This window comes from Hyaena hyaena, unplaced genomic scaffold (assembly GCF_003009895.1).
Source record: "Hyaena hyaena isolate Hyena2069 unplaced genomic scaffold, ASM300989v1 scaffold_31, whole genome shotgun sequence".
NCBI lineage: Eukaryota > Metazoa > Chordata > Mammalia > Carnivora > Hyaenidae > Hyaena > Hyaena hyaena.
In genome coordinates, this window is record NW_024080664.1 from 527,786 (window position 1) to 555,303 (window position 27,518).

General features: G+C 55.5%; 1 protein-coding gene and 1 pseudogene across 3 annotated transcripts; both read right to left on the minus strand.

Annotated features, from left to right (window-relative positions):
* On the minus strand, positions 1 to 27,471 carry PPP1R7 (protein phosphatase 1 regulatory subunit 7). Of its 3 annotated transcripts, none has more exons than XM_039228596.1 (10): positions 27,340 to 27,471; positions 24,220 to 24,360; positions 20,412 to 20,467; positions 19,786 to 19,851; positions 19,171 to 19,301; positions 18,649 to 18,811; positions 16,770 to 16,886; positions 15,858 to 15,962; positions 12,567 to 12,653; positions 1 to 1,056 (listed from the first exon to the last, which is right to left on the minus strand). In XM_039228596.1, the coding sequence occupies exons 1-10, from the start codon at positions 27,389 to 27,391 to the stop codon at positions 880 to 882; spliced, it is 1,095 nt and encodes a 364-aa protein (XP_039084527.1). In that variant the 5' UTR covers positions 27,392 to 27,471; the 3' UTR covers positions 1 to 879. The 3 variants fall into 3 exon arrangements, with proteins under 3 accessions (XP_039084527.1, XP_039084528.1, XP_039084530.1); XM_039228597.1 differs by having other exon boundaries at positions 24,232 to 24,360; positions 27,340 to 27,446; XM_039228599.1 differs by lacking the exon at positions 27,340 to 27,471 and adding an exon at positions 24,769 to 24,826 and having other exon boundaries at positions 24,232 to 24,360.
* Positions 21,662 to 23,034, minus strand: LOC120229476 (annotated as a pseudogene).
* Positions 27,472 to 27,518: the final 47 nt, after the last annotated feature.

The window sequence follows — 27,518 nt, forward strand, 5'->3', positions numbered from 1 at the left end:
GAGGGACTGACTTTTTATTTCACTTTAACAAATTTTAGTTTGAACTGAAGCAGCCACACGTGCGGTGAGTGGCCCCCACACTGGACAGGGCAGCTCTAGAACCTTGGAGAAGGGACCCTGGTGACCGTGACTCCTGCAGTGTTCTTTCTGCAGAAGGGAAATCTGAGGCCCCGGAGAGACCCTGGGTGACCGTCCACGGAAATTTTCTAAGAAACAGGCCCACACGATGGTGAAAGGCCGGGCAGCGACGTCGGCAGCTGCCAGGAGGTGGGCTCTTTGGAGAAGGTCTTGCACAGAGACTCAGGCGGGTTCGCACGGCCAGCGACCTGGGCAGCCGTGCGCTTGGGAGGCGTCTCCTCCAGCGGCCCGGCCCCTGAGAGCCGAGGTGGGGCGGCCCGTGCCGCGGTCAGCGGGGGCGCCGTCAGGGAGCCTCGATGGGCGCAGCGCGCAGGGTGGGGCCATCCTGTGCCCACGGTTCTGGTTTTTAAATACATGCAATTAGAAAGAGGCCGGCAGCAGCTGGTCTATAAGACCAAACAGCTCTGGGCAGCCAGGCGGCCGCAAGCGCCCCCACCCGGGGCACGGCCCTCACACCCCCGGCCCACCCCTCTCAGGAGGGCCGAGACCCCCGACAGGAAGGCGGAGACGGGCGTGGCGGGGACACCACGGTGGGACGACCACCAGAACGCCGCGGCGGCGGCGGCGGCAACGGCGGCCCAGAGCGGCGCGGGCGTCACACGCGGCGCTTATCACTCAGTGCCTTTTTATTGCCATTGGGTTGTGACTGCTCAGAGTGACGGCTTGAGGAGCAAGAGGCGGGCAGAACCGTGGCTGGGAAGTTCTTGTGAAGAGAGGGGCCGGGCGAGCGGCCGGCTGGCCTCAGAAGCGGACGAAGGTGGCGTCGATCTGCCGCACGGTGGGCAGGGCCAGCATGATCTTCCGCCTGTACTGCGGGTCCTTCTGCAGCGGGTTGCGCTCCAGGTACACCGTCTCCAGGCCCTTGGCCGCCTTCAGCTCGTCCAGGTCGCTCCAGCTCTCGAGGAGATTGTCGTTCATCTGGAGGACACGCACACACGCGTTAGAGCGCCTGCAGGATGGAAGGGCCCCCCCATCTGGGCACGAGGCCACTCGGGACGGTGTGACGCGGCAGCACGCCTTCCGCGGCGCCTCACGGAACGCCGTCACCACCCCGCACCTCCTGGCCACCCGCCAGCAGCGTCCCACGGGGACCGCTCTCGTGCACGCCCACAACCGGGGCCACGTCACAACGGGCTGTTCCAAGGTTTTTTAAAAAATTTTTTAAATGTTTATTTATTTTTGAGACAGAGAGAGACAGCGTGAGCAGGGGAGGGTCAGAGAGAGGGAGACATAGAATCGGAAACAGGCTCCAGGCTCTGAGCTGCCAGCACAGAGCCCGACGTGGGGCTCGAACCCACGAACCGTGAGATCGTGACCTGAGCCGAAGCCGGGCACTTAACGGACTGGGCCCCCGGCGCCCGGCGCTAATCCAAGTTAAGATCAGTGGAGAAGGGGCCAAGGCAGCAGCGCGGACAGCCCCCCCTCGGCGACGGGCCACAGTAGGCTGGGTTTCCACTCAGCCGTCCTCCCCACGCTGACGGCGCGCTCGGCCCGTAACACGGTCAGCAGGGCCGGGGTCACGCTGACTAAACGTCATCTGTCCCCGAAGCTGCCTCTGGCGTGTCCCGCTGGGACGCCCCTCGCTGGGGTCTGTGATGTAAATGCCCCGCCACTGCTCATCTCGCGGGGCCGGCGCGATGGCCCCAGGATATGGCCCTGGACGAGGGCCCCGGAAGTCTGAGTTACAGGCTCAAAGCAGGTTAGAGTTCACCCTCCTGACCCTGCTGCGGCCCACCGGGGCGGGACCCGCCAGAGCCGGGAAGAATTCTTTAAGCCACTGTCCAGACGGGGCATGCAGGCCTCTGGGTTTAGAGTGCCCGTCACAGCATGTGCTTACGACGCTCGGTCCACACCTGTCCTGTGGATGGTGGTGGCCCCTCTGTGGGGGGCGAGACAGGAGGCTCAGAGAAGTGAGCTTCCCCCCAGGGGACGTGGAGGAGAGGGCTCAGAAGGGGCGCACCCCGCAGGCAGGCCCAGCACCCAGCTCCAAGAGAAATCGCGAAGCCCTGACTGGTCGTGTCTGCCAGTTTCTGTGGCCGACTTCACGCTTCCCACGCCACGTCCCAGAGCGTGGGCTCTGACAAGCAGGGCAGACGGGCTCCAGCAGGTCACTGCTCATCAGCATCCTGGATGGCAGGAACTTTAGTTATATTTTTATTTAATCTCTACAGCCCACGTGGGGCTCAAGCTCGTGACCCCAAGATTGGGTTGCAGGCTGCACCGACTGAGCCAGCGGCGCCCCCGGTGAAGTTTAAACAAGGGGCGTAGGCATCAGCAACAAGGGGGTGCCACACCAGCCGCAGGGCCTGCTAGTCTGAGCCCCCAGTTCCAAGCACGCCCTGCGGCCTCTGCACACACAGGCAGAGAGCAGGGGCGCTCCTCCCGAAGGACAGGAACCTGCAGCAGGGGGAGCCGGGGTGGGCGGAGGGGACAGCGTGGCCACTTTCACCTCCGCACAGAGGCGGTAGCACGAGCTGGCCACACGTGCAATGGGAGGGAGGCAGAGCCGGTCCAGGGACCCGCCTGCGGCCCCCCGGCCGGAGCGCTGGCAGAGTGGGGGTTCAAGTGCTCCATGCTGAGCACACCTTAGTCTGCATGGAATTGTGGGGCACTGGCTTGCCTTCGGGTCTGAAACACTCACACAGCGGCGCGGCATCTGGGGGAATGCGGGAGAACCTCCCACGTCCCAGGCTCTGTCTGGGAGCTGGGGTTCGGCAGCGACACGACATGGGGTGGCCATGGGGACTTGGTGGGACTCTGACTTTCACGCCTAAGCGAGATGGTGGCCCTGGGAGGGCTGTGGACTTTAAGCGGGTCACTCTCGAGTGGAGAGCACTGCACATCAGGGCGCGGCGCTGCTGCTGCTCAGGGATGACGGTGGCTTGTGGCATCTGACAGCAGAGGTGCAGAGAGGCTGGGTTCTGGGCAGAAGGGGAGGGGAGACGTTGGCTTACGTGTGATGTGTGAGAGAAAAGGAGAAACAAAGGAAGATTAGAGATCTTTGGCCCGAAGAACTGGGAGGCTGGAGTCCATATTTACGGCTGTCGAACAAAGTGGAGGAAGGGGAGCTTGGGGAGGGAGGCTGACGGGCTCAGGGCGTGCTGCTGTGCCTGGGGGCGGGTAGCCAGCCGCGGCACTGTGTGCCCGGGTCCTCTTCGTTTTCAAAATACACGGGTACTGTCCCCTGCCCACCGCACGCCGCAGCGCCCGCGGACACCGACACGCCGCCAGTGTGCGGGGGAGACTGTCTTCATGAAGTCCAGACCCCAGCGTCACGCTGACCCCAGCGTCCGGCCCGCCGCGGCAGCTCCTCCAGGGTCCCGTCAGCGCGGAACTGGAAATTTTACTCCTCACCAACAGAACACTGTAGACGAGGCCTTCGATACTGGTAACTCTTAGAGTCTTACCCTCATGTGTCTCCCAAATGGAGTGCAAAACCACTCACTTGTACTGTTTCATACACATTTCAGAGGCTCCTGAGCCCCAGGCCGGGCAAAGATGTTACACGCACTGCGCCTCCTGCTTCGCACTGTGTTCTTTACAACGGGGCAGAAAGGGGCAGAGCGGGCGTGATCCTTCTTAGAGAATATCTCCCCGGAAGGTACGATTTTTGGTCTCTTGACCTAGAACGTTTCCCACCTCCTACTCACAGTTTTTTTTTCCTGCCAAATGAAATGGACTGTGAAGAAACCCAGCTAACTTTCCTGTGGAATGTCCCTCACTTGGATGCACCCAGTGGCTCCCTTTCGGCATCACCTGGCATGTTCCTTTAGCCTGTGATTCCTGTAAACTCAGAGTCAGGCCCGAACGCTTGGTTAGAGCAGAATGAGCATTTCTGCCAAAGACGCTCTACAGACGGGTCACATGGGGGACACACCACCGTCAGGGACGGCCAGTCTGCTCACGTGGATGACGCTGGGAGCGCAGTCGCCCTCTGCAATGAGCAAATTCTATGTAGGGTGACACACGGCAGACGCCTGGCTCTTCGCTGATTTCAGCGTCCAATGATGAACACGGCCTGAATCCATGGCTGGAATCCTGCTTTAGAAGATTCCCATTCGACACTTTCCCAGCAGGCTGCTCGTGGTCTTTAAGACCCAAACTTCACAGGATGTATTTCCCATTATAATGTTTTTTTGTGTCTGATATTTATATAGAAGATTTACATTTAATGTCTCCCAAACTCAGTGACATCTTAAAAACAGAGACGTGGAAGAATTCTCAAGGCACGTTTTGTAAATAACCGGACGCTGTCACAGCCGCTTACTTTTGCCCATCTGTAGGTCGTTTCAAGAAAGGGGACGTATGGGGCGCCTGGGTGGCTTAGTCGGTTAAGCGTCTGGCTTTCGCTTAGGTCATGATCTCGCGGTTCATGGGTTCGAGCCCCACGTCGGGCTCTGTGCTGACTGCCAGCTCAGAGCCTGGAGCCTGTTTCAGATTCTGTATCTCCCTCTCTCTCTGGCCCTCCCCTGCTCACGCTCTCTCACTCTCTCTCTCTCTCTCTCCTAGAAATAAATAAAAATATTTTTTATAAAAAGAGTTAAGTAATAAATGTAAAAGGCTCAGAATAGTACCTGGCATGTGGTAAGCACACAAATGTTCTCTCTTATTATTATTCCAATTAACGGTTGGGTTAACAGAGTGCTTACCACTCCCAAGACAGATGGGATATACCTCAGAGATATACTCCTGAAATGATGTGTATAAATTACTGTTACACAATTATTTTTTATCTGATGATAATGTTAAGCCAACAAGATGAGTTAGTTGCTTCAAGGCATTTAGTGGTGAGTTTTTCCCCCGAAAATCAGTCTTTCATTGCAAGAAGCCTTCTGAGGAGTATCAGATGTTTTGGTCTCCTATTTTATATTTGTAGAGTGCTTTTGACTATTCAAAGCACTTCTGTGCCCTATATCTCATTTCAATTTCACAGCAATCCTGTAATGGTAATGTCGGCTGAGCAGCCATTGTTACCTACAGCTGCTGGACAAGGCAAGTCTGTTATGAGTAAGGCGCCATCTGTAACTTATCAGGACCACACAGCAAGCCAGTAGCAGAGAATGGATGAGAACAGCAAGATTCCCCAGCCCGAGCTTCTACCTCGGCTGGAGCTGGCCACTCCTCACTCGAAATAGCATTTCCTATGTGTTGCCAGCAGATGAAAAGACAATAAAGCTCAGGAATTTTATCATTACTGTATATAAGCCTAGAGGGACTTTTGCTTTCAAATNTGTGTCTCCCTCTCTCTCTGACCCTCCCCTGCTCATGCTGTCTCTCTCTCTCTCTCCTAGAAATAAATAAAACATTTAAAAAAAAAAAAAAAAAAAGAAAGGGGATGTGTGCCTTGTGCGGCGCTGGCGTCAGAAGGGGTGTCTGTCACTTCATATTCAGGTCGGGGTTCAAGAGGGAGAGCAAGAAGGAGCCCCAGGGCCGAGGGCAGCCTCTTCGCAGCCCGAGCACGGGGGTGAGCTCCTGTGGCCTCTGCTGTGTTCCGCTGGAAGGGAGTCAGCAAGGCCCACGCACACTCGTGGGCAGGGGTCACACGTGGGCACACGTTACCGACCGACCGCCTCCCGTGGTGGAGACTCTGGGCCGCACTTCCCTGCCTCCCTCTGCACGCTGGCTGCTGTGGGGGCCCCGTCCTCCTCTAGAAAGCGGTGTTCGGGCGGGGCCTCCTGGTCCCGAGCCGGCCCGGTCGCAGACTCCGGGAAGGCGCTTCATCTCCCCCGACGTGGGGCTGTGCCGGGCCGCGATGCGCCTTCTGGGGCGTGGGGCCCCTGCGCCCGGCCTGGCGTCCTCAGCTGCCTCCGCCAGGCCCGCTGCCCCCCTGCGGCTCCTTCGGCTGAGGGACCCTCAGGCTGATTTCTCAGGCAGTCTCTGTGCGGCCATCGCCCGCTGCGAGCCTGCCCTGTCAGCCCCAGGTGCCCGAGCTCCGATTTCTGCTTCCTTTGCTCAGGGAAACAGCGGCCCTGTGTCTGGGCCCACATGTGCGGGGCGAGCACCCTCGGCCAAGGGCCGGAGTGTGGACACGGCGCTCACCCCGAGCCCACGGTCTAGAAACAGCTGCTCCCTACGTGTGCCCGTGCTCATGGCTGTTTGTGCCCAGACAGTAAGACTGACGGCCCTTCCTCCGCGCCCACACCTGGCCCCAGATCCAAGTCCAACACGACAGGCCACGCTCGTCTGACTGTATTTGCGCCTACTGTCTCGTGTTACAGGGAAGCGCTAGGGAGGGTCCTACTCACATCAGTATACTTCCTATCCTGTGACATGTTCAAAATAGCTTCAAAATTCTGACACCAATATCATTACTAATAAAACTACCAAGAGACATTCAAGATCCTTTAGTTTTTCCGTGCTGAGGACTCTGCTCCCAAAGGCCATCTGCTCAGAGCATTGTTTCCTGTATCACCGTCCTCTGTGTGGTTATTTTAGTTTTGAAATATTGAGTCATTTGTTTCAGTCCACTTGGAATCGTAAATTAAAAATGTTTTTAAAAAATGTGCAAAGCATTTTCAAAAACCAAAACTCTGCACACAGATGTGTTCAGAGAAGACGTGGTCTGTTGCTACCCCCTCCACCGTCCCCTCGGGCCCCACGGGCGGCCGTTTACCCAGGTCAACGCTCCTGGGGCTTCTCTCTGCAGAAAGGAGGGAGACAGGCACATGCTCTCGTTCACACGTGTTACACATGCACGCACCAGCTTCTTCTGTGCAGCACGCTACGTATCTGGGCTCGTCCACACCAGCTGCTGGGAGCCAGGGGCATCCGGTGAAGGGGGGGTGCTATCGAGAGAGCGCCAGCTCGACGGCTGCCTCCTAGCTTGGCCCACACGTCTCCCCGCCCGTGACCGTCGCCTCTCCCCCAGCCGGTGACCAGTTTCTGCTGCTTCACCGTTGACGTTTCTCTTCACTTCCCCCCTCACCCCGCTGCGACCTGCCTGGTCGGCTCCGGTGGGCTCGGTCGCTGGGCCTCTGTGGGCGAGCACACGCGAGGTACGCTCCCTTCTCCTCTCCTGCCCAGGACGGAAGTGCTCACTGCCGCGGAGTGGGGGATACAGCGAAGGCGGAAAGGAAAAAGGGAAGAACCCCGCACGGTCTCGCCACAGAAGGAAGACGATCGTTAGTGTTTCGTTCTGTCTCCGTCTCTGCGAGCCGGCGGCGTCACGGCAGGCGCTGGCATAGGCTCAGCTCGGCTGCTCTTCGAACGTACTTCTCCACGCTTTGGTTTCCAGTTGTGAGAGACACACATGCTCACTATGGAGAACTCAGAGGAACCAAAGAGGAGGGAGAAGGAGGAAACCGCTGTATGCGTGTGACCCGGAGAGCGGAGCTCCTCGCCCCTGTGCGCGGCTCCCTGGCCTCGCTCTGTGTGCGTCTATGTACACGCCCCTATCCCGCCCCCCCCCCCCATGCCGGACCTGCCCCCACTTACTTGGCACATTCCTCTTTTCCATCAACATGGTGAGCATTCTCCTGTAACTAAGTCCCCTTCACAAATGTCATTTGAAACCCTTGCTTTATAGTAGCATAATATTTCACCATGTGGCTATATCATAATTTACTTATTATTCCCTGAGTTGGAGAAAACGTACGAATAATACAAATTTAAAGTTTCAGAAGAAAATCTGGATAATTGTTTTTATAAATTTTGGGTTTATAACCTTTTCTAAAGTGACACTAAACACAGAAAACCAAGGAAAAGACAGATTTGTCTTCTTTGTAATCTTATTCTTTTTTGTAGCAAACATACTTTTATCATTAGAAAATATAACAGAGCTATTTCCACTGTAATTAAAAAAACACCAAATCTTGATACTTATGTATCTTTGTACATAATCTCTGAGTTTCATATCGTGTTGTTAGGTCTTAGACATGAAAGTTCCAAGGCTCTGAAAGCCCTGCAGAACACGTGTGTCGAGGGAGGGGCGCCTGGGGGCTCGGTCGGTTAAACATCTGGCTTCGGCTCAGGTCATGACCCACGGTTTATGGGTTCGAGCCCCGCATCAGGCTCTGTGCTGACAGCTCGGAGCCTGGAGCTGCTTCCGATTCTGTGTCTCCCTCTCTTTCTGACTCTCCCCTGCTCACGCCCTCTCTCTCTCTCAAAAATAAATAAAAAATATTAAAAAAAAAAAAAAAAGAACACGTGTGTCGAGCACAGTCCCTCCAGCGCCCAAGAGAGCTCTCGCCACAGCACAGACCTCATTCTTGCAAAGCCTTTGTCACCCTGACCACCAAAACACCACATCTCGCTGCTACAGTGTATTCTAAAAATTAAGAAATAGGAAATGTTTTGTGTGTCTACAAGCAGTTGTCACGTCTTACTCTGCGACATGCCTGTTCACACTCTGCCCCCACCCCAGTTTTCACAAGGCGCCCCCTAGGAGTCGTTTTTAGTACAGCGACCCTCAGCTCCCACGCCTGCACAGCTGGCCTCCACCCAGCTAACCAAGCTTCCTCTAGGGGCTGGGGAGGCAGGAGCGAGCCAAACAGAGAGACCCCACTGCCCCGTGAAGCTCCTGTGCGGTGGGAGAGTGAGAGAGAAAGGTGAGAAACCACGTAAAGTAACGGGACTCCCACCTCAAGTGAGGGGAGGATGGAGCCGGACTCGCCTTTTTTGTCGTAAACCAGAAGGCGGGACAGGGAACAGTGTGGCCTTCTGCCTGGAGGTGCTCTGTGGACCCCAGGGGGAGCCCAAGCAGAGTCTGGAGGCCACACTGAGTGGAGCCAGTGAACCTGGTTTGGGGAGGCAGAGGCAGCTGGGTTTCTGGAGGGGGCGAGCTGTGTGGGAAAAAGCTCCGGAAGGGCACCCGGTGTCCCCTTGAATCTTGGACTGACAACTGAGTGTGGACGGTGGCATGAAACTACAGGACTGGCCAAAGCCCAGAAGCCACGAGCCGCCAGAAGCAGTGAGCTGGGCGAGGCCAGAGCTCACGCAGGGGAAGGCAATTATTTTCAGAAGTTTGCTGCATTTGATTTTGATAACTATAAACTCACAGATCCCAAAAGCTCAACAGCACATTACGTTCAAGTTGCAAGAAATAAAAGTGACAGGAGAACACAGAAAAGCAGCTGGAAGGAGATGGGGGCGCCTGGGGGCTCAGTGGGTTGAGCGTCCGACTTCGGCTCAGGTCATGATCTCACGGTTCGTGGGTTCGAGCCCCGCGTCGGGCTCTGTGCTGACAGCTCAGAGCCTGGAGCTGCTTCAGATTCTGTCTCTCTCTCTCTCTGCCCCTCCTCTGCTCTGTCTCATGTTCTGTCTGTCTCTCTCTCAGAAAACAATAAACATTAAAAAAATTATTAAAAAAAAAAACTGCTGGAGGGAGAGAGACACATCACACAAGGGAGCAAGGATGAGAATGACCGACAATCTCATCAGGAACAGTGCAGGCCGGGCACAACGGAACACGTACGAAGTGCTGTAGGAGAAACCGCCCAAAACTGGCAAAGTACAAAGTAGAATTGTGTATCTGTAATACCATCCTTCAAAAATGAAAGCAAACTAAAGAGACTTTTCCAGACAAATCAGAGCCGAAACAATCAGTTTACAGCAGGCCACACAATAAAAAATTACTACCATTCTTCAGGTGGAAGGGAAATGCCACAATGGAAACCACAAAAAAGAATTAAAACATGTCAGAAATGGTAAAATAAGCGGATTTTGTTATTAAATTTCCTTAGAAGATAACTGATACGGCAACATGTCAAGGGGTTTATAACCTACAGGAAGTAAAACACAGAGCGGCGTCAGCTGCTGGAGAGGACCGTAAGCGCACGCGTAAGGGACTTACATCGTTTGTGACGTTACCTAACATTATTTGAAGGCAGGCTGTGATAAGTTAAAAATCTATTTTGTGATTCCTCGAATAATCACTGAAAAAGCGTACAGATATAAGCAAATATGCCAACAGTGAAAATAAAATAGACTACAAAAAAATGTTGTTTTTCGAACCCAAAAAGAAGGCAGGAGAAGAGAAAAAGGAACAAAGAACATATGGGACAAGTAAAAAACAAACAGGAAGATGGCAGGACTTAAACCCAACCACTGCACAAAATGCAGGTAAATGTAACTGTGTTAAACATAAGTACAGTAAACACCTCACTTTATTAAAAGGCAGAGATGGTCAGACTGGATAAAAAAGCAAAACCTATGTGCTGCCAACGAGAGAGATATTTTACTTACTATGAAGACACAGGTTGAAGAAACAGATGTGTGAGGAAGACGCCCATGGAAACGGTAACAGAGGAAAGACACAGGGCCAGGTTAGCACAGAGAGGGCAGTGAGGAAATGGGACATTCCATGTGACGAAAAGACGATGCTTCAAGAAGACATTTACAATCCTAAACATGTATGCAACCAATAAAAACCTTCAAACTACAAGGAGCAAAAGCTGGCTAACTGACAGAAGAAAGCAAACCCGCAGTTGTGGCAGGGATATTCCACATCCTCTCAGTAACTGGCAGGACATACAGAACATCAACCAACAGAATTTGGGTGATTAAAAATTTATTAAGCCTGGCTCCCTACTTCTCTCTCCGAGACCAGCTAATAGCTAAGCACACCCTGCATGTGACATGAGCACAGGAGAGTCTGAGAGCTACGGGTTTGCAACCTCCCTTCCTGGAACACAATCCCTCAGCAGTGAAACGGCGTGACACGGCCTGCTTCACAGGGTTGCTGCGCCAGCAGATCAGAAGAGGAAGCAATCTGGACGCCATCAAGCACCGCAGGCTTGGCCTCATCGGACCGTCTTCGTCTGTTTTGTGTGTTACAGGGCAGGGAGCTGTCCCGCTTCCAGCGTGCAAGCCTGCCTGCCTGCCCTCCCGATGGCCGGGGCGCCCAGCTGGCCCCTACCTGTGGTCTCGGCACCCCAAGCTCTTGTCCCTTGGCAAGGCACGCAGAAGGCATCACACGTTTCAGAAACCCTGCTTCAGGATCCGCCGGTCTCCCAAACGTCTCCTGAAATTTTCTGCCAGGAGCCCTTTCCCTGTCACCAGGTCCTCTGCCACTGGACTCATTCTGTTTCTCTGTGGTTTCTCTGCGTGGTTCCCCGGCCTCTCCAGAGCCAAACTCCTTTGCTCTGCCCTAACCAGTCTATTGGCAGCCGCACCTTCCTTTAGGGGGTGGGGGTGGGGCGGGTAGCTGCACACACACCTTCCTTCAAGCGGGGGCGGCAGCTGCACACATCTTCCTTCGGGGAGGTAGCTGCACACACACCTTCCTTGGGGAGGGCGGCTGCACACACACCTTCCTTCGAGGGGGGGCGGCTGTATACACACAACTCCCTTCGGGGGCGGGGGGAGGGCGGCTGCACACTAGAACCCCCAAGCTCATAGTGGCTTGCTGGTGCCCCCAGCCTGACACCCCTTTTCCATCTTTCTACTCTGGTTCTGACCTCCCGATTTGCTCTGGCACCACAACCTGATGTGACCCGAGCCCCAGTGTGGTTAGGAAGGGGCGAAGGTCATTTCCACAGCAGGCTCCCTGTATTCTGGGGAGTCTTTTTTTTTTTTTTTTAATTTTTTTAATGTTTTATTTATTTCTAGGAGAGAGAGAGAGAGACAGCATGAGCAAGGGAGGGTCAGAGAGAGAGGGAGTCACAGACTCTGAAACAGGCTCCAGGCTCCGAGCTGGCAGTCAGCACAGAGCCCGATGCGGGGCTCGAACCCACGAACCGCGAGATCATGACCTAAGCGAAAGTCGGACGCTCAACCGACTAAGCCACCGAGGCGCCCCTGTTCTGGGGAGTCTTGGGTGAGCTTTCAAGATGGCAGAAGCAGGGTTGGCAGCACGGCCCCGGAAGGGAGGCAGGCCTCAGACTCTGCACGAGGCCGGTCAGGCTGGGCGCACCCAGCACAGCACTCGCTTCCAAGGACCTCAGGGTGAAACGCGTGCCCCGACCCCTGCAGGGGCCACCAGCCCGGGGACAGGCAGTGCACGCCCGTCAGGAGAGCACGCCCACAGGGTCCCAACACCGAGGCCCTCGGCTGGGTGACTGTCGTGCAAGTGCAAGGCCTTTAGAGGAGTCGAGAAGCTAGGACTCCTTACACCCTGCACCTCCTCACTCCTTCCTACCGGCTCTGGGGCCCTGCACCCCAGGCCACACCCGGACACCTCAGAAAGCACGAGGCAGAGCCCAGGGGACCGAGTGCAGAGACCCTTCGGGTGTCCCCTGCGTCCCCTGCGCTGAGCCGCGCCGGCTCCCGGCCGGGCCTGGAAAGCGTTCGGTCAAGGCAGCTCTCACACTACAGACCCGGCCCGTCATGTCCTCCTGGGGTCCGCAATCCCCAGAGTCTGGGAACCGCCGATGCCGGCACGGCCCGCGATCCCGCTGCTGGACGGCGCTGCCGCTCGCGGCCGAGGGCACACTGTGCCGGCGCCCCCGTGCCCTCCCCGCTCCGCCGGCCCCGGCGCGCCCGGCACTCACCCAGAATTCCTGCAGCTCTGTCAGATGGCTGATGTTTTCAATCTTTTTGATTCTATTTGACGCAATGTCCAACATCGTGAGTTTGTTCTAAAATAAGGAAACAAGATTGTTCAATGATGATCGTGTGACCCCACACACGGGTCTGGGCGCTGCACTCACCCCCCGCCCCCCCCCCCAGCAGGAGCAGGCTAACGGGATCCATCCATTCCGCTCGGACAGAACCCTCGCAACCACCTCACGGAGTCCCCGTTATCACTGGCATCTGAGGGTCTCAGCCCCGGGCTCCCAGGTCTCTGGGGACCAGGACCCGTGCCCCCAGTGAGATGCGTGGTCCTGGGAAGAGCAGAGTGAGCCCTTCCTAGACACTGAGGGGCCTGGGGCTCTGGGAGTGGGCCCTGAAGAAGGGGTAACCGTTGTAGCAACGTTTATTTTTCTGGTGAGGACACGTGCGATACATCAAAAACAATCTGCAGATTAGTATTTTTGTTTTCAATTAGGGATGAGGAGCCTGCGGGCTTACCCAGGGTAGGATGCCACCTGGGTACAAGCAGTGGGGGCACTGCAGCCCCGGCCCACACTCATGGAGGATGTCCTTCTGGGAAGGGGCCGCCAGGAGGAAAGGGGAGGGAAGCCCGGGTGCTGAGGGGCAGCGGGTCTGGCGCCGGCCTGGAGCTCACAGCTGATAGAAGAGAGGACAGCGGGCACCAGGCCCTACCGAGGACAGCGTCCAGGGCACACTGGGCGCCTCCATGCACAGACAACATCTGCTTTAGCATGTGCCCCACCGCGTCCTCTCCTGAGAATGTGCAGCACGTACGGTTTGCCTAATACCTATGAGCTAAGCCTCAGTAGTATTTTTTTAACGTTCAGAGTTTCAAGATTTAACAGAACTAAATTAACACCGTAGTAAAAATGAGGTCTGTTAAAGCGCACACTGCTTGCTGGTTGAATTAAACCAAACGGCAAATTTTTCTAAAATGAAAAGGGAAACATGTAGAAGCTGGTTGATAGCCTCCCAAAGAAGTCCATTCGCTTCTTGTCTGCCCATTTCTCACTGCAGATTCCTTCTTACGTTTTCTACTGCATTCCCAGGATGCTGAGTCCAGGTCCTCCCAAGTTTTAAAGGAAGATTAAAAATTGTCTTTGTAAAATAAAAAGAAATCCACGCACACACACACAGCCGCCAGCCAGTCGCGGTGCTGACTCAGAAGCGCTCAGCCCCGGTCTCGGGTTCCTCGAGTGTCTGCTGCCCATCTTCCACGCACGTCACCCAGGAAGAGCACTGGCCAGACAGTCAGTCTCCAGGAAGCCACACGGTGCCGCGCCGTGTCACGTGCAAGCAGATGAGCAGCTCCTCTGAGGAGCTGGTGTCGGGCCTGTCGTGTGTGTGGACTGCTGCACGACTGCAGTGTGCCCGGCGGCTCTGCCTGTGGGACTGGGGGCAGCTGGGGGTCCGCAGCAAATGGGGACTTGGGAGAACTCGGCAGAAGAGGGTGGGTCCTCCACGGCGGCGGTCTCCAGCCCTCTGGGCCCATCCTGACACGCAGTGCTCGGCGTCATCGGGGGTGCACAGGGAGACGGGCGGCAGGGCGATGGCCCCGTCTGAGGGCGCGGCGCTGGGGTCTCCTGGTGGGCAGCACTGGCGCAGGGACTCAGTCACGTGTGCAGCGCTGCCTTGTTTCTTCTGGGGAGCGGGACGGTGTTTTGAAAATTCATCCAAAAGGAAACCACTGAGAACTACTCAAGCAAAAAGTAAAAAGAGGAAGCAGGCAGGGCGGGAGCGAGCACAGCGCCGCAGTCACAGTGCTAGCAAGGAGGATGCGAGGTCGCCAGGAGCGCCTGCACACTGGGACGGTGTCGTCTGCGGTGCTGGGACGGGGGGTCGCCGTTTGGGAAAACATACACTTAATTCCTTATTTCCCGCAACAAAAATAACTTCCACATAGAGAGAAAACACAGATGAGTATTTGATCTCCAACTGAACAAGCCCGAGCAGACTGTCACTGGACCATGATAAATATTCTAATTAGATAATTACCTTCAAAAAGCCACAACTGGGTTTTTTTTTTCTTTCTGTTTTGTTTCAGAGGCCCAAGAACCATCTGGAGTTGACCCCAGACCACAGCGCACTCCTGCGGGTAAAATTCTAAGCTCCGGCTTCTCTCCCGCTTGCCTGGGGGCCTGCAGGCACACCCGTCCCCCACCCCAGGGAGAGCTGGGAGTCGGGGAGACCCCCAGCTCCCCCCGGGCACGGGCCCCTCAGGCCGGCCGGCCCTCGGGCACAGCCCGCCTGCTCTGACCCCACAGTCTCTGCGCGCAGTCCCGCCTCGCGGAGCGGAGCCTCCGGCTACCACCGGGCACTGCCGAGCGCGCAGCCAGTTGACACGTCAGGTTGGCAAACGCTTTATTTGACTGCCAGGCAGAGGAAGGCAACTTAACTTACCAGAGGCCAATTCTCCCTTGTCAGGAGTTTGGCAAAAAAAAATTCAGTACGTGGTTTTCCCTCTAAAACGTGACTAACAGTGACCAGGCCCAGGGCTGAGGCCAAAGGAGCCTCGACTAGACTGACACGCTGTGTTCACACAAAAGTGCCCTATGCGGTTGCCTTTGCTGGAAATGAACAAAACAGAAAAAAAAAAGCCCAGTAAAACTGAACGAGAAAAAATGTTTTATTTGTCTTGAATATCGCCCTGAGGAATAGCAGGCTCACCCGCGGGCAGCTGAGAAGGATGGGGCCTGCGCTGCCCACCCCCCACCGGCTCAGCACGTGTAAGGCTGTCCCGTGCTGGGTGAGAATGGGCGTCCGTGGGAGAGGCAGGCTCTCCCCAGCCTCAGGAGGGCTGGTGAGAAGCAGGGAGGCGGAACACACAGGAACTCAGTTCAGAACAGCTGAGACCTGGGGGCCCTGGGGGCCCTGGGGGCCCTGTGACCCCTGCGGGCTGGAAAGCTGCTGCCCAGAAGGGCAGCGGCCAGGATGGGGAGGAGGGGCGGTGGCCGACACCTGGCAGCCCTCTGCAGCACCGGGCACCGAGGAACACGCAGGGTCTGCTCCAAAACTCTTCCCGAGTGGCTGTGGTGCTGCTGGTGACGGTACGGTGTGCACGGCACAGAGCACCGCCCAGCGCTCCCTCAGGGGGACAGGGAGAATGGCGGGTGTTTCGTGCACATGTTAGCGGGAAGACGGAGCCCTGTTTTCAGACCTGGGAAGGTCTCTAGCACGAACCCCCCGAGGCAAGGAGTCTTCTGCCCCGCCCCCACGCCCACGCCGCCCTGGACCAGAGGATGCCTTACGTTGTTCTCCAGGCCCTCGATGACCTCGATGCCGTTGTGGCTCAGGTACAGCTCTCGAAGGTTCACCAGGCTCTGCAGACCTTCCATCTTGGTCAGCCGGTTGCTCTGCGACAGGGAGAGACAGCAACTATCAGAAGCGCAGAGGGCACGAAACAGAACGGCTTTTGGGAAAGGAGGCCTCTCCCCATGAGGAGCCCTATCGTTTCAAGCGGAGTGGGCAGGGACTTACGTGGAGAAAGAGATCAGAATTTCAAGGCTGCTGCACTGGCTAGAATGAGGGCTGGGGCTGGAAGCTTTTAGGCGAGGGCTTCACTTTTTTAGGTGTGCCTGAAGGTCTACCTTTGTTAACTCAGTAACCCAAAAATGTTAAATACGCTGAATGTGGTAAAACAAATCACTTCTTCTTTCAAAACATGCTGTAACTCAGATTAAAGTATGAGGCCCTCTTTTTTTAAGAGTCTGCAGAATGTCTACTTTACAAAAGGCCCAAGCAGTTTGGGGACCCGCCACAGCCAGCACACCGCCCCGCACTTCACCTCGAGGGTCTGGTTCCACTCGTTTGCTTCCAGCAGAAGAGGCAGCCCCAACCTGGGCCTGCCTGACAGTCCCCGACCTGGGGTTGTGCGCTCTGCGCGGGCGCGGAAGGAACTGAGCCCACCGTGTCAGGAGGCTTCAGAGCACGCACAACCTTCTCAAGAAGGCCCTTGCTGGAGACCCCCAGGGATGGAGATTTCAGGAGTGTGTACATACAACACACACATACACCTGAGTCTCTGAAACCTAACATTCCACTTGCTCACTGGTGGTAAAGGTGGGGTCGATCCTGGACACCGTGGGAGACAAACGTGCAGGCTGTCGAGCAGCCGTGTCCCGGCCGGGGCTTGGCCAGGTGGGGGGACAGGGGGTCAGTACCTGCATACTGAGGACCGTCAGGTTGGTCAGTGCGTCCAGGTTCTGGAGTTTAGTGATCTTGTTCTTCCCCAAAAACAGACTCTCCAGGCTGGTTAACGTGTCAATATTTTCAATCGCCTGTGAAAGAGACAGAGAGGCAGTCAGCACTGTGTGGCTGCCCAGCGGGACTGGAGAGGAAAGGTGCCAGCGAGGAGATACAGCTATCTGGACTTGAGCCCTGGGATGTGGGAAGTCACTTATCCACTTGGGAAACTCCCAATGAAGTCGCGCTTGAACGTTCAGTGTGAGAACAGCAAAGGTGGCTAGTCCAAGGCCTCGTCCCCTGGGCTCACCCCCAACCCTCAGGGCTCGAGGTCAGGGGACACAGTTTAAAAACCACAGAGGACATTTCTCAAGTCCCTCTCGGTGCTAAAGTTAAGTTGACATGCTGACCCCATGTAGGGTTTGTTATGACACGTTTTAAGACCCTAGGTCTGCCCCCAAACTCCCCAGAAGCAGCTCTGACCTTGGGATGCCACCCAGGATTCCTGGGATCAGGCGCCTCCATTCCATGGCTTTCTGTCCCTGCCTCAGTTTCCACAACCCGCCACCCTTCCAGCATGTTATGCCCCTCCATTCGCTGTGAATTCCAGTGCCCTGTGGAGAGCAGGCGTCTAGCAAACGCTGACGGACGGGATCGGCTTCCCTCCCCCTCAGGTCCCTGCTCTTCCCTGAGTTCACCACCAGCTTTCTCCATAGACACTGAACAAGCATCGGGTGCAGAGTGCATCCTACCCTGCACATCGTGGCGGGACCTGGTGGGGCTTAAGGTGGTGTCTGTGAGGGGGAGGGTCCAGGGGGACGGGTCCTTACCTGTTATTGCCTACACGGGTTAGTGAGGGGCTACCGTTCCCCCTCCAAACATTCTACAAAGAGACGCTCGATAAAAAGTGCTGATGTCTGGGCCAGGCGTTAGTTTCAAATGTGGTGCTGATGTCCCTCTAGCACCGTCACAAGAGGCCCTCATTGGTTTGCATCATGCCCAGCTCTCCAGGGCCGAGCGGGACGGACTGCGGTGTGCCGTAGACACAGAGCCAGGCAGGGGGCTACACCCGACACAGGGGCAGGGGAAGAAGTGCTAGGAAACACTGGCTCTTAGTCGCTCAGCGAGGCCAGGGAAGCCCTGGGCTTGGTAGCATGGCTTTGCTGGGATGTCGGGTGGGCACTGAGGGGTCTTCTGGCTAGCAGATACCCTCATCACATTCTGGTGACCCTCCCCCTCTCTGCTGGCAGTGCCCCTCCCCCAGGTCAGTCCTTCTGTGAGCTCATCTGTGGCTCCCCCGGCGGGGGTGCCCAGCACCTATGAGTCGGGAGGCACCGGACCATTTTCCCAAAGCACCTCCTTCCTGGTGCTCCCAGAGGTCAGAGCCCGGGAAACGGCTCGATGTAAGGCTGGGGTGGGGCGTGTCCCGGTGGTACACGGCTGTCCAGGGAGGACGGGCCAGCCAAGCACCCCAAGCTGCAACGTGCCTCCCATGGCCCCTGCAAGCCACCACTCTGCGGGGCCCAGGGCCCGGGACACTGTCCTCTCAGACAGACCCACCACTGAAGAACACAGCCTCGGCCACTCAAAAGCAAAGTGTTCAGGGCTGACCCGTTCACCTCGTGCAGACTGTCACTGGGACGCTTTGCCAAGGTTTAGGCGGGACCTGGATGAAAGATTTGCAGAGGAAGGGCCAGGCTGAGTGGCGTGAGCACGTGTTCTTATGGATACTGACCTGCGGTTAGCAGATTTTTACTGGAAAAGAAAATCATACCACATGAAACCCACAACCAACACATATCTCGAGCCTGTCACCACCAGTCGCAGAGGCCACCGACCCGCGGCGCCCACACCTACCCGGATGCGGTTGGACCCCAGCTCCAGCATCTGCAGCTGGTGCAAGCTGCTGATGTTCTCGATTTTACTGATTTTGTTGTTAACCAAGAAGAGCTTCTTCAGTCGTGTCAGCTTGTCGACTCCTTCAATGTTCCTCAGCAGATTAAAAGAAATGTCTAGAATCCTGGAACAAACAAAACATTTATATTTTTAAAGATCACAAGTGGGGGAAGCTCCGAATGTAACCAACCTAGAGGCGCTGCCCCCGCCCAGTGGGCCGGGCCCCACCCTGGCGGCCCACCCGCCTCTCCAGGCGCCCCCACAGCAGGAGTCCTGCGAGCCCCTGAACGGACCAGCCTGGAGTCTGCAGTTGAAGGGTTAACTTGCAGGCTGGGACTGTGGGCAAGCCGATGCCACCCATGGAGCCGGGCGCTGGGCAGGACCCTGAGGCAGAGGGGGCCCTCCAGGACCGAGAGCAGGGCCCGGGTCGGTTCTGGGGAGACTGGACAGGCCCCTCAGCAGGGCCCTGGCCTCATGACTCACTCCAACTGCGTCAGCGCCTCCAGGTTCTCAATCTTCTTGATCTGGTTGTCATAAAGATCCAGCTCTCGGAGACTCTGTAACTCCTCCAGATTTTCAATGCATTTAATTAAATTTTGACGGAGGCAGAGACTCTGAGGGATGAAAAAGGACAGGTGACATAGGCAGCGGGGAGGCCACGACAAAGTACCAGCTGTGTTATAGGACAAATCTTCCACGGGACACAGGATGCAGTTTTCATTTTCCTGTTGTTTTCCAGAAACGTGCCCACCCCGGAGAGGAGACACCCAAAGGGAGGCTAGAGGCAGGCCCCACACAGAGCGCACCTCCTCACTGAGGGGGCGTTGGCCACGGACGGGGTGTGTGATTCCCGGCACAGCCAACGCCGGGTGGGCTCGAATTTGAACACATTTATCTGAAATGAGTGGAGACGACACAGGCTGGGGTGTGCCCGTCCCGGGCACCACCTGGTGTTGGGAAGAGCCCGGCGGCCTCTGTCAACCCGGTCACGCTTGGCGTACCAGTGCTGATGGCAGCTCTGGACAGAGGCGAGCACTTTCTGCAGAACCGAGCCTCAGTAAGGGACGTGCCTGTGTCCCCAGGAGACAAAGGACGTACCTTTACTTTCTTCAGCACCGCAAACCCCTCGATTTTCCCAATGCGGTAGTGGTTCAGATCAACGTCCTGAAACGAAGAAGGAATCCAGCTCAGCTGCAGAGAAGCGCCGCGTCCTGGGATAGGAGGGGCCGGAGGGGAAGCGCCGGCCAGCCTGTGGCGGACAGGCCCCAGCAACACGGAGGAGACACAGAGGTGTGCTTCATGACGGTCCTCGGCAGTCTGACGTGCCACTGAGCAGCAGTAAAGCCCCTCTCTCACCCCGCAGCCCTGGGAGCTGTTGACTGCGGCCGGCAGGCTGCCCTCCCTGCTGGTCTCCCGCACGCTGAGCTGTTGATGCTCCGGGATGGCCAGGACCCTCACCATTTACAACGTCATCACCTGACCCACTGGGGGCATTTAGGAGCCAAGGGTGTTTCATGGGCCGCCCAACCCTCTGATTACACAGAAAAAGGATTTCAGTCATTGGTATTAAAAACAAGGACAGAAGGAATCTGACCCAATGACGGGGCTCAGACGACCTCGCCTAGAATAATCACTTACTAATCTGGCACCTCCATAAAAGATACCCTGATGGTCAGAGCGGTCTGTCACCATGCCCCGAGGCTGGCTCCAGCAGGTGGCATTACCTCTGCATCTCTGTCCAGGCTAATGGTTTCCATATCCACGGGCAGCTCTTGTCCTTCTGAAAAAATAAGAAAAAAAGCCCATTCAGAGCCCGAGCGTAAGTGAGCTGGAACACAGGCTGCCCAGCTCGCAGAGCTGAATCAGTGCGAGGAGAAGCCAACAGGCAACACGCGGAGGCCGTGGGTGGCATGGCGGGCTTCGCGCCCTGTTCTGTATCAGTCACCGTTCAAGCATTTGGACTCTCCTGAATTTGCTGACTGGCAAAAGTCTCCAAAATCCCATCTGTGCCAGTGAACTTCCCAGGGAAGGACTGGAGTCCGAACTGCCCGGAGCCACACTGCTGGCAGCAGCCTGCTCTCCCCTGACCTTTCCTGTCTCGTCTCTGGCAGCACATCAGACCATCTGAATGGCTTGTGCTGGGCACGTCAGATGTTCTAGGATGTGCCTTTTATTGCTTTGGAAAGTGGCCTGGTATCTCTAAACACTTGTCTCTGCAAAGAGGAAAAGACAACAGAGCACAGCTCGGCAGTCGGACTGGAGAGCCCGGAACGAGGTGGACACGCTGTCCCCGTGGGAGGCAGGGGGCCGGGCTGCCCTTCAGAGGCCCCCGGCCCGCCCGGCGCTGGAGGAGCGCGGCAAGAAGCCCTCGGACCGCGGGCTCACAGCCCCCATCCAGCAGCTCTCCTTTCCTCATTTCCTCTGAACCGATGGAAGCACCCGTGTCCGAAAGGCTTTGACGCTTTAAAAAAGTAACCGTCTTTCTTTGATTCCACCAACAGCCTTACGACTTCTCCCCCTGGGTCTGCTTGTATTAGGACCTTATATAAGGTCATATATTGTGATTGGAGAACGTTTCTCTAATGTCCCTTTCTGCTCTTGCAAGTTCTGGTTGAAGACACCGGGCCGCCGGGCTCGCGACACTTCCGCGGGAGCCTGGGGCCGCCGCTCTCCCGGGGCTCCTGCCGCTGCCTCCAGCCTCCGGGTCACCTCTGCGCTGGCTCAGCTCACGGCCGTACCCCCAGGCCGCCCAAGGACTGAGGACCGGAGGCCTGTCTGTGGCTCACTCCGGGCCCTCAACTGGAGGCAGCAGAGAGGCGCGCGTCACACGTTGGGGACTGACCGGAGTCAGCACTGGTCGAGTTCCAGTTTCTAACTGCGCCTGTTCCACACCAACCGACAATGGCCAGGTCAAAAACATGGCGCTCACTATGGCTTCTCACTTACTGATTTTTCTTTTTCACTTTTAGCGAAAACTCTTTTAAAAAAAAGTCTTTTCATTTTCTAATCTTGGCATAAATTTTAATTCCTCCCAGACTGTGGGACTCAAATGTCCTGAATCCCTTTCAGAGTCATCCAAAGCCCGAACTTCCTCTATGTCTGGATAAAACATCCGTTTACAAATGAGCTGTGTAATCTGATCACCCTTTTTGACTTTGAATTTCTCTTTGCCGAAGTTAATGCCTCTGTAATCTTCACCCCTGATGCCAGCTCATCTGTGAAGTGTTCATGGCCAAGCCAGAATGGGGAGCTACTCTTCCGAGGCCCCCAGAAGGTAGAGCACTTCTACAAGGGCTTTCTCCATAGGAGGTCCTGTAGCATCACGGGCTCCGTACAGGTCGTAGGCCACAGCCCGCGTGGACACCCCGGTCAAGGCAGCGGTGTGCTCCGAGGGCAGGACAAAGCGGAGCCTCACGGTGTCCTCCACGGGCCGAGCCCGCTTGCTGGGGGAGATGGTGCGCGTCGCTTCAGCGCAGGGAGTGGCGGAGCAGAATGTGAGCAAAGACAGCAGCAGACGGGCAAGCGGACCTAGAGTCGTCTGCTATAATCTTAGAGGACATCAACCAACCTAGGAATGAAGTAAAAGGAGTTGGGCAAAACCAAGAGAGATACCCAAACTACCCCTCAGCCCAAGGCAGCTGAGTCCAGTGTCCATGGACTCAGGAAGCTGCAACAAAGGCAGGTGTCTGGACCACCCAGTGTCTGAGGCAGGGCACCGTGAGTGTCCAGGGCGGATGCAGACAATGGAGCAGGGCCTGAGGGTTCAAAGCGGGCCGGGCTCTCCTCTGGACAGGCGTTCGCACAGTGGTAAGTACTTCTGTCTGTCCATCCAGCACATAGGGCAGACCCCTCAAAACATCAGCTTGGCCTCTGAAACAGCCGCCAGCCTAGAATGTTTTCCCGAACGTATCAAGTATTGATCTTTAAAAAAAAAAAAAAAAAAAAAAAAAAAAAAGCTAGGAACGGAAAACAAGTGAAAGTAACGGTTGATACGTTTGGATTTGTTTTATTTGAACTTAGCACTTAAGTAAATACAGGTGGGAGTGAGTCCTGGTTTCTCTTACGGACTTATAAAAACGCATATTCCCAGAGCGTTTCTAATCAGCCAGCAGGCCGGAGGAAGGGACGCTGGTTTGGACAAGCCGGGCTCAAGTCCAGCTCCTCTAGGGCGGGCCACAGGGGGCGGGCGCTCCGCACCCAGGGGGAGCGGCCCCGACACAGGGCCCCGCCGGCTCTCTGGCCCTCCGTGAGCGCCAGGTGCTCAGACTCGACAGCAGACGACGCCTCCACTCGCTTGGTCGTCTGTGACTCAGCTGAGACAGCAACGAAAGGATGAGAATCTGTCATCCCCGTGTACTTATTCCACCCACATCACTTCCAGAATATCGACTCCGGCCTTCCAAAGTAAATGTGGTTGATACTTTCACAGTAATCTCCCTTTGCCTTAAAACTAGGTTGCCATAGTTACCAACCATCTTCACCGGCACAGAGCACAATGTTATTTTAAAAATTAGTTTTGTTTTCTTATAAATGTGTTTTTTTTTTCCCTTAAGCACAGGGGTGGTACATGACGATTACCACCTCAGAAGCCCACAGATTATACACAAATCTAGAAACTGCAGAAAGTACAAGAGCCTCTCACACCTGCTGGCCGGAGGCCCCAACAGCAGCTGTGATGTGTGTTCTCTCTTAAGTATGATAAAACTTACACGTTACTAATATTTTTAACGTAAAACTTTAACATACATACGGTTTTGAAATTTGCTGTTCTCACCTAATAAATGTATCTTGGACATCTTTCTGTCGCTTATATGCTCTGTCTCACTTCTTTTTCATGTAAACCTATTTTCTAACCAAAGATCATGGTTGGTAGGGTGAAAAACTGCCATTATGGACTGAGAATATACTTTTCTCATTTTTAAATTAATGTTGTTGTTAACCACTAAAACAATAAGGCTATGGAGATAGTTTCCACACAAAACACCTTTCCAAACATCTAGGTATTTAGAAGTCAACCCTTGGGCCTGTTAAGTACGGTGGAGCAGGACCCTATGACTTCTCAAAAATCTTAAGAGCACTATTCTGGAATTAGTTTACGTTACTACGATAGGAAACAAAAGCATCATCAGCCAAGTTGTTTACTTCAAATCTCGCTTTCTGAATATATGGTTAATAAAGCAATTTTCTGGTTCTGTCCCTGACGCCACGCTACTACCAGTATTAGTAGTGGTCGTGTTTGCCTTCAGTGGGATTCCAGAGCCGCGTCCTGCCTGCAGGTGCCGTGCACGCGTCAGCTCGCCGAGCGAGGGCCGCCGAGGGTGCACGGCTCCCAGGGCACGCGGCCACCAGTCCCCAGAGGGCCTCCGGCGCTGCATCAGCAGGTCCAGAGCTCGCCAAACGAACCCCCTCTCGCACAGCAGTCCTCCTGGCGCCCTCGCCTCTCCAACACCCACCGTGGGGTGGGGTTGGGCGGGTGGTGTGCAACGCGGCCGCGCCCTCCCCTCCCCCCTAAGTGAGTTTAAGGCTCTTAACTCGGCCTGGTACCTTCTGGGTCCTCTTCCCCTTGCTCCTCCCCATCCTTCAGGCTCTGCTCGCTGAGGTCTGCCACTATGCCGCCGCTCGGCCTCTTCCCTTCTTCATCACCAGACTCTTCAGATTCCACTCGCCTGTCAACTGAATGCACACATCAGTAAGAATTCACAGCACTTTATGTGACTTCCTGAAGAACACAGAACAGACTGACATCCGGTTGTAGGTCAAAGAGACTTCATTCAGAAATGTTTGTTGAATTCAGTTCAACAAACATTTGAGTGTCTCCCATGTTCGGGTGCCGCCTGCGGTGTACAGAGTGGGGACAACTCGCGTGGGGGAGGGCAGAGCAGGGAGGACACGTGGCTACGAAGATGAGTAACATACTATTCCTGCCCTCAAGAAAACTGAAGAATTACTATGTGTTCTGAAGGCCCTGGGTCATCTGTGATTGAACGTACTGATGGTGACACAGTGAAGTACCTCCTGTGCGGCTCACTTTCGGCCTGGACATCTGTATAGAGGGGACCGTGTGACCCTCCCACCACATACCTTCATCCACGCTCCACTATCCATTTGGCCAAGAAAACCAGCCCAGTCACAGGCCCACGTTCTGAAAGAAATCAAGACTAACTCAAATCAGACTGTGGGCGGGAGGGGGGGGGCTGTAATGAAAAAGGAGAAGACAGCCAATAGTGCCAAATGCCCCACATAAACGTCACTGATGCCAAACACCAGCACACAGTGATACTAGCCAAAAGCTTTGAAAGGCTGGTAAATAAATATTTTTTGAATTAATAAATAAGGCTATTTATTGAATATTTATTTGAATGACTAAATATGGCAGACTGATAAAAATTCTTTGGAAAGACTGTCAAATAATTTTTCTTTTTCCTAACATTTTCCATGACCTCTCTTGGAAGTCTCAAAGAGCTGAAACACTAATAAATTCCTAGGAGCTATCAACCGTACTGAAAGCTTTTTTTTTTTTTTTTTAAATATTTTTATTTATTGCTAGGAGAGAGAGACAGAGTGAGCAGGGGAGGGTCAGAGAGAGTGGGAGACACAGACTCCGAAATAGGCTCCAGGTTCTGAGCTGGCAGTCAGCACAGAGCCCGACGCAGGGCTCGAACCCACGAACCACGAGATCATGACCTAAGCGAAAGTCAGACGCTTAACCAACTAAGCCACCCAGGCGCCCCCTGAAAGCATTTTCTTTCCTGACTGTGGCTTATCCACAAAGGGGTGTGCTCTGTGAGGACAGGAAGTTCTACTTCTTCTTTGTATCTCCTCCTGGGCCTAGAAAAACAGCACCCAGGAAAGGACTGCTGGATAAAACCAAGTCCTTACGAGACCTACCTCCCAAACCTCCAAACCCATCCCTTTTTCGCCACCCTGGCAACCGCCTAGCCTCCTGACTGGTCTCTGCATTGCCAGAGAATCTGATTTGATTCTAAAATCCAAATCTGATCTTTGACTCCAAGTTTCTGGAATGTTTCTGGCTCCTGGTGAGATTTCAACTTGCCCCTAGAGACACAGTGTTGGCAGGTTCTTTTCTTTTTTTCCAAGTCTCACTCTCCTCATCTGTAGAAGGAGGCTAGTATAGGACTCATTTACCAGACGCGCTGTCAGGGCTAAAGTAGGAAAGGTACAAAAGCAGTCAGCATGTGCGTGACATGCAGTCGACATTAAGTAAGTTAGGTATTACCAGGCCCAGGGCACTCTGTGGTCATGGCTAAGGGAGAGCACGTTCTACTGGGTGACGGGGTGGTGTGGCTGAGACCAGAGCCGCAGGGACCTAGCTAATGAAGGGCAGCCACGGTGGAATCTGGGGCTCTGTCCTGAAGGCAGCAGGGGGTCTGGAGCATGGGACAGCAGATCAGAATATACGGTGACTCTGGGATACTGGGGACAATGGCAGTGGGAACGGAAGAGGAAGTGAGAACTTAGAGACATTAAGGATATAGAGGCATCAGAACTCGTGGATAACTTGAATGAGTGGGAGTGGGAGAGAGAATCACCTAGGTTTTGTATTTTCCACTTACCAAGACATGGGAACAGGTGAAAAGGAAGGAGTAGATTGGGAGGAGGGGAGTCCAGGAAAGCGGGAAGGAGAGGCACTTCCTGGCTTAAAAGGATCTAAGACCCTTCACCAAGGTCCTCCATGACCGTCTCTTGCCACCCTCCTCCAACAGGACTGTTATTCTTGGTCAAATTTTCTCCCAAACAGACCACATTCTTCTCACAGCCCTTTGCCTTTGTCTTTCTCTCTCCTGAAATGATCTTTGATCTTTCCCCAACCTGGTGATTTGTAGTTCTCTTTCAAGGTCCAGCTCAGAGTTGGCTTTGGTGGGGCGGCCATCACTCCAAACAGGCCAGCTCTTCCTTCGCACCCGGCCTCCCTTCCCTCTTACCTAGCAGCTCACACATAAGACAGTAGCTGCTCTTCTGGAGCTGACCTCATTCCCGCTCCCGCCTCCAAACCAGCGGAGCCAAAGCATATAAGCGCTCGCAAGACACGACTGACTCTCCAACGGCTGTGTGGGTACAACTATATGCACACACAACACGCATGCGATTGTTCCCCACGAAACCAAAGAGTTGAATTTAGTCTTCTTGGAACTATAATAGCTTTGAAATCAGGCACCCCCTCTTCCTAACTCAGTCTCTCGGGTCCTTGTTCTCCGCCTCCACCACGTTCACCCCTGAGCCGACTCGGGCAGCTCCCACGCCGCCCTGCGCCTCACTTTCCTCGGGAGCTGCCCAGGGAACCGACCCCACGGGCCAGGCTCAGAGGTTCGGTGAGAGGCTCCCGCCAGCAGGTGGACGCCGGGGCTGCCGAACCCCCGCGTCGTCAGTCCCCATCCGCCCGCCTGCGCCGCCGCTCTCCCCCCGCGCCGGCCGTGGGTCCGGCACCTCCCGGCCGCCCGCGCCTTCCTGACGGCTGCAGGGGTCCCGGGCCGCCCCTGCCCCGCGGAACCGGCTGGCAGCTGTCAGGACGCGCGGCGGGGCCCAGGCCACGGCCAGAGGCGGGACGGTCCGTTTTTCTCAGGCAGGGCCGGCGTGGACTGCTGCCCACCCGCCCGCTGGGCCCTTGGACCGCCGCCCCACGGAGACGCTCACCCTCCATCATCTCCTGCGACTGTTGCTGGCCCGCACCGCGCTCCGCCGCCATGTTGGCTGCTCTTCCCCTTTCCGGAATCTGTCGCCTCAGGCCTCTCAGCCAATCAGGGCTCCTTACTCTGTGCTGGCTCAGCCAATGGAATCCCACCTGAGGTTGGAACCCCCCGACGCGCCTGCGC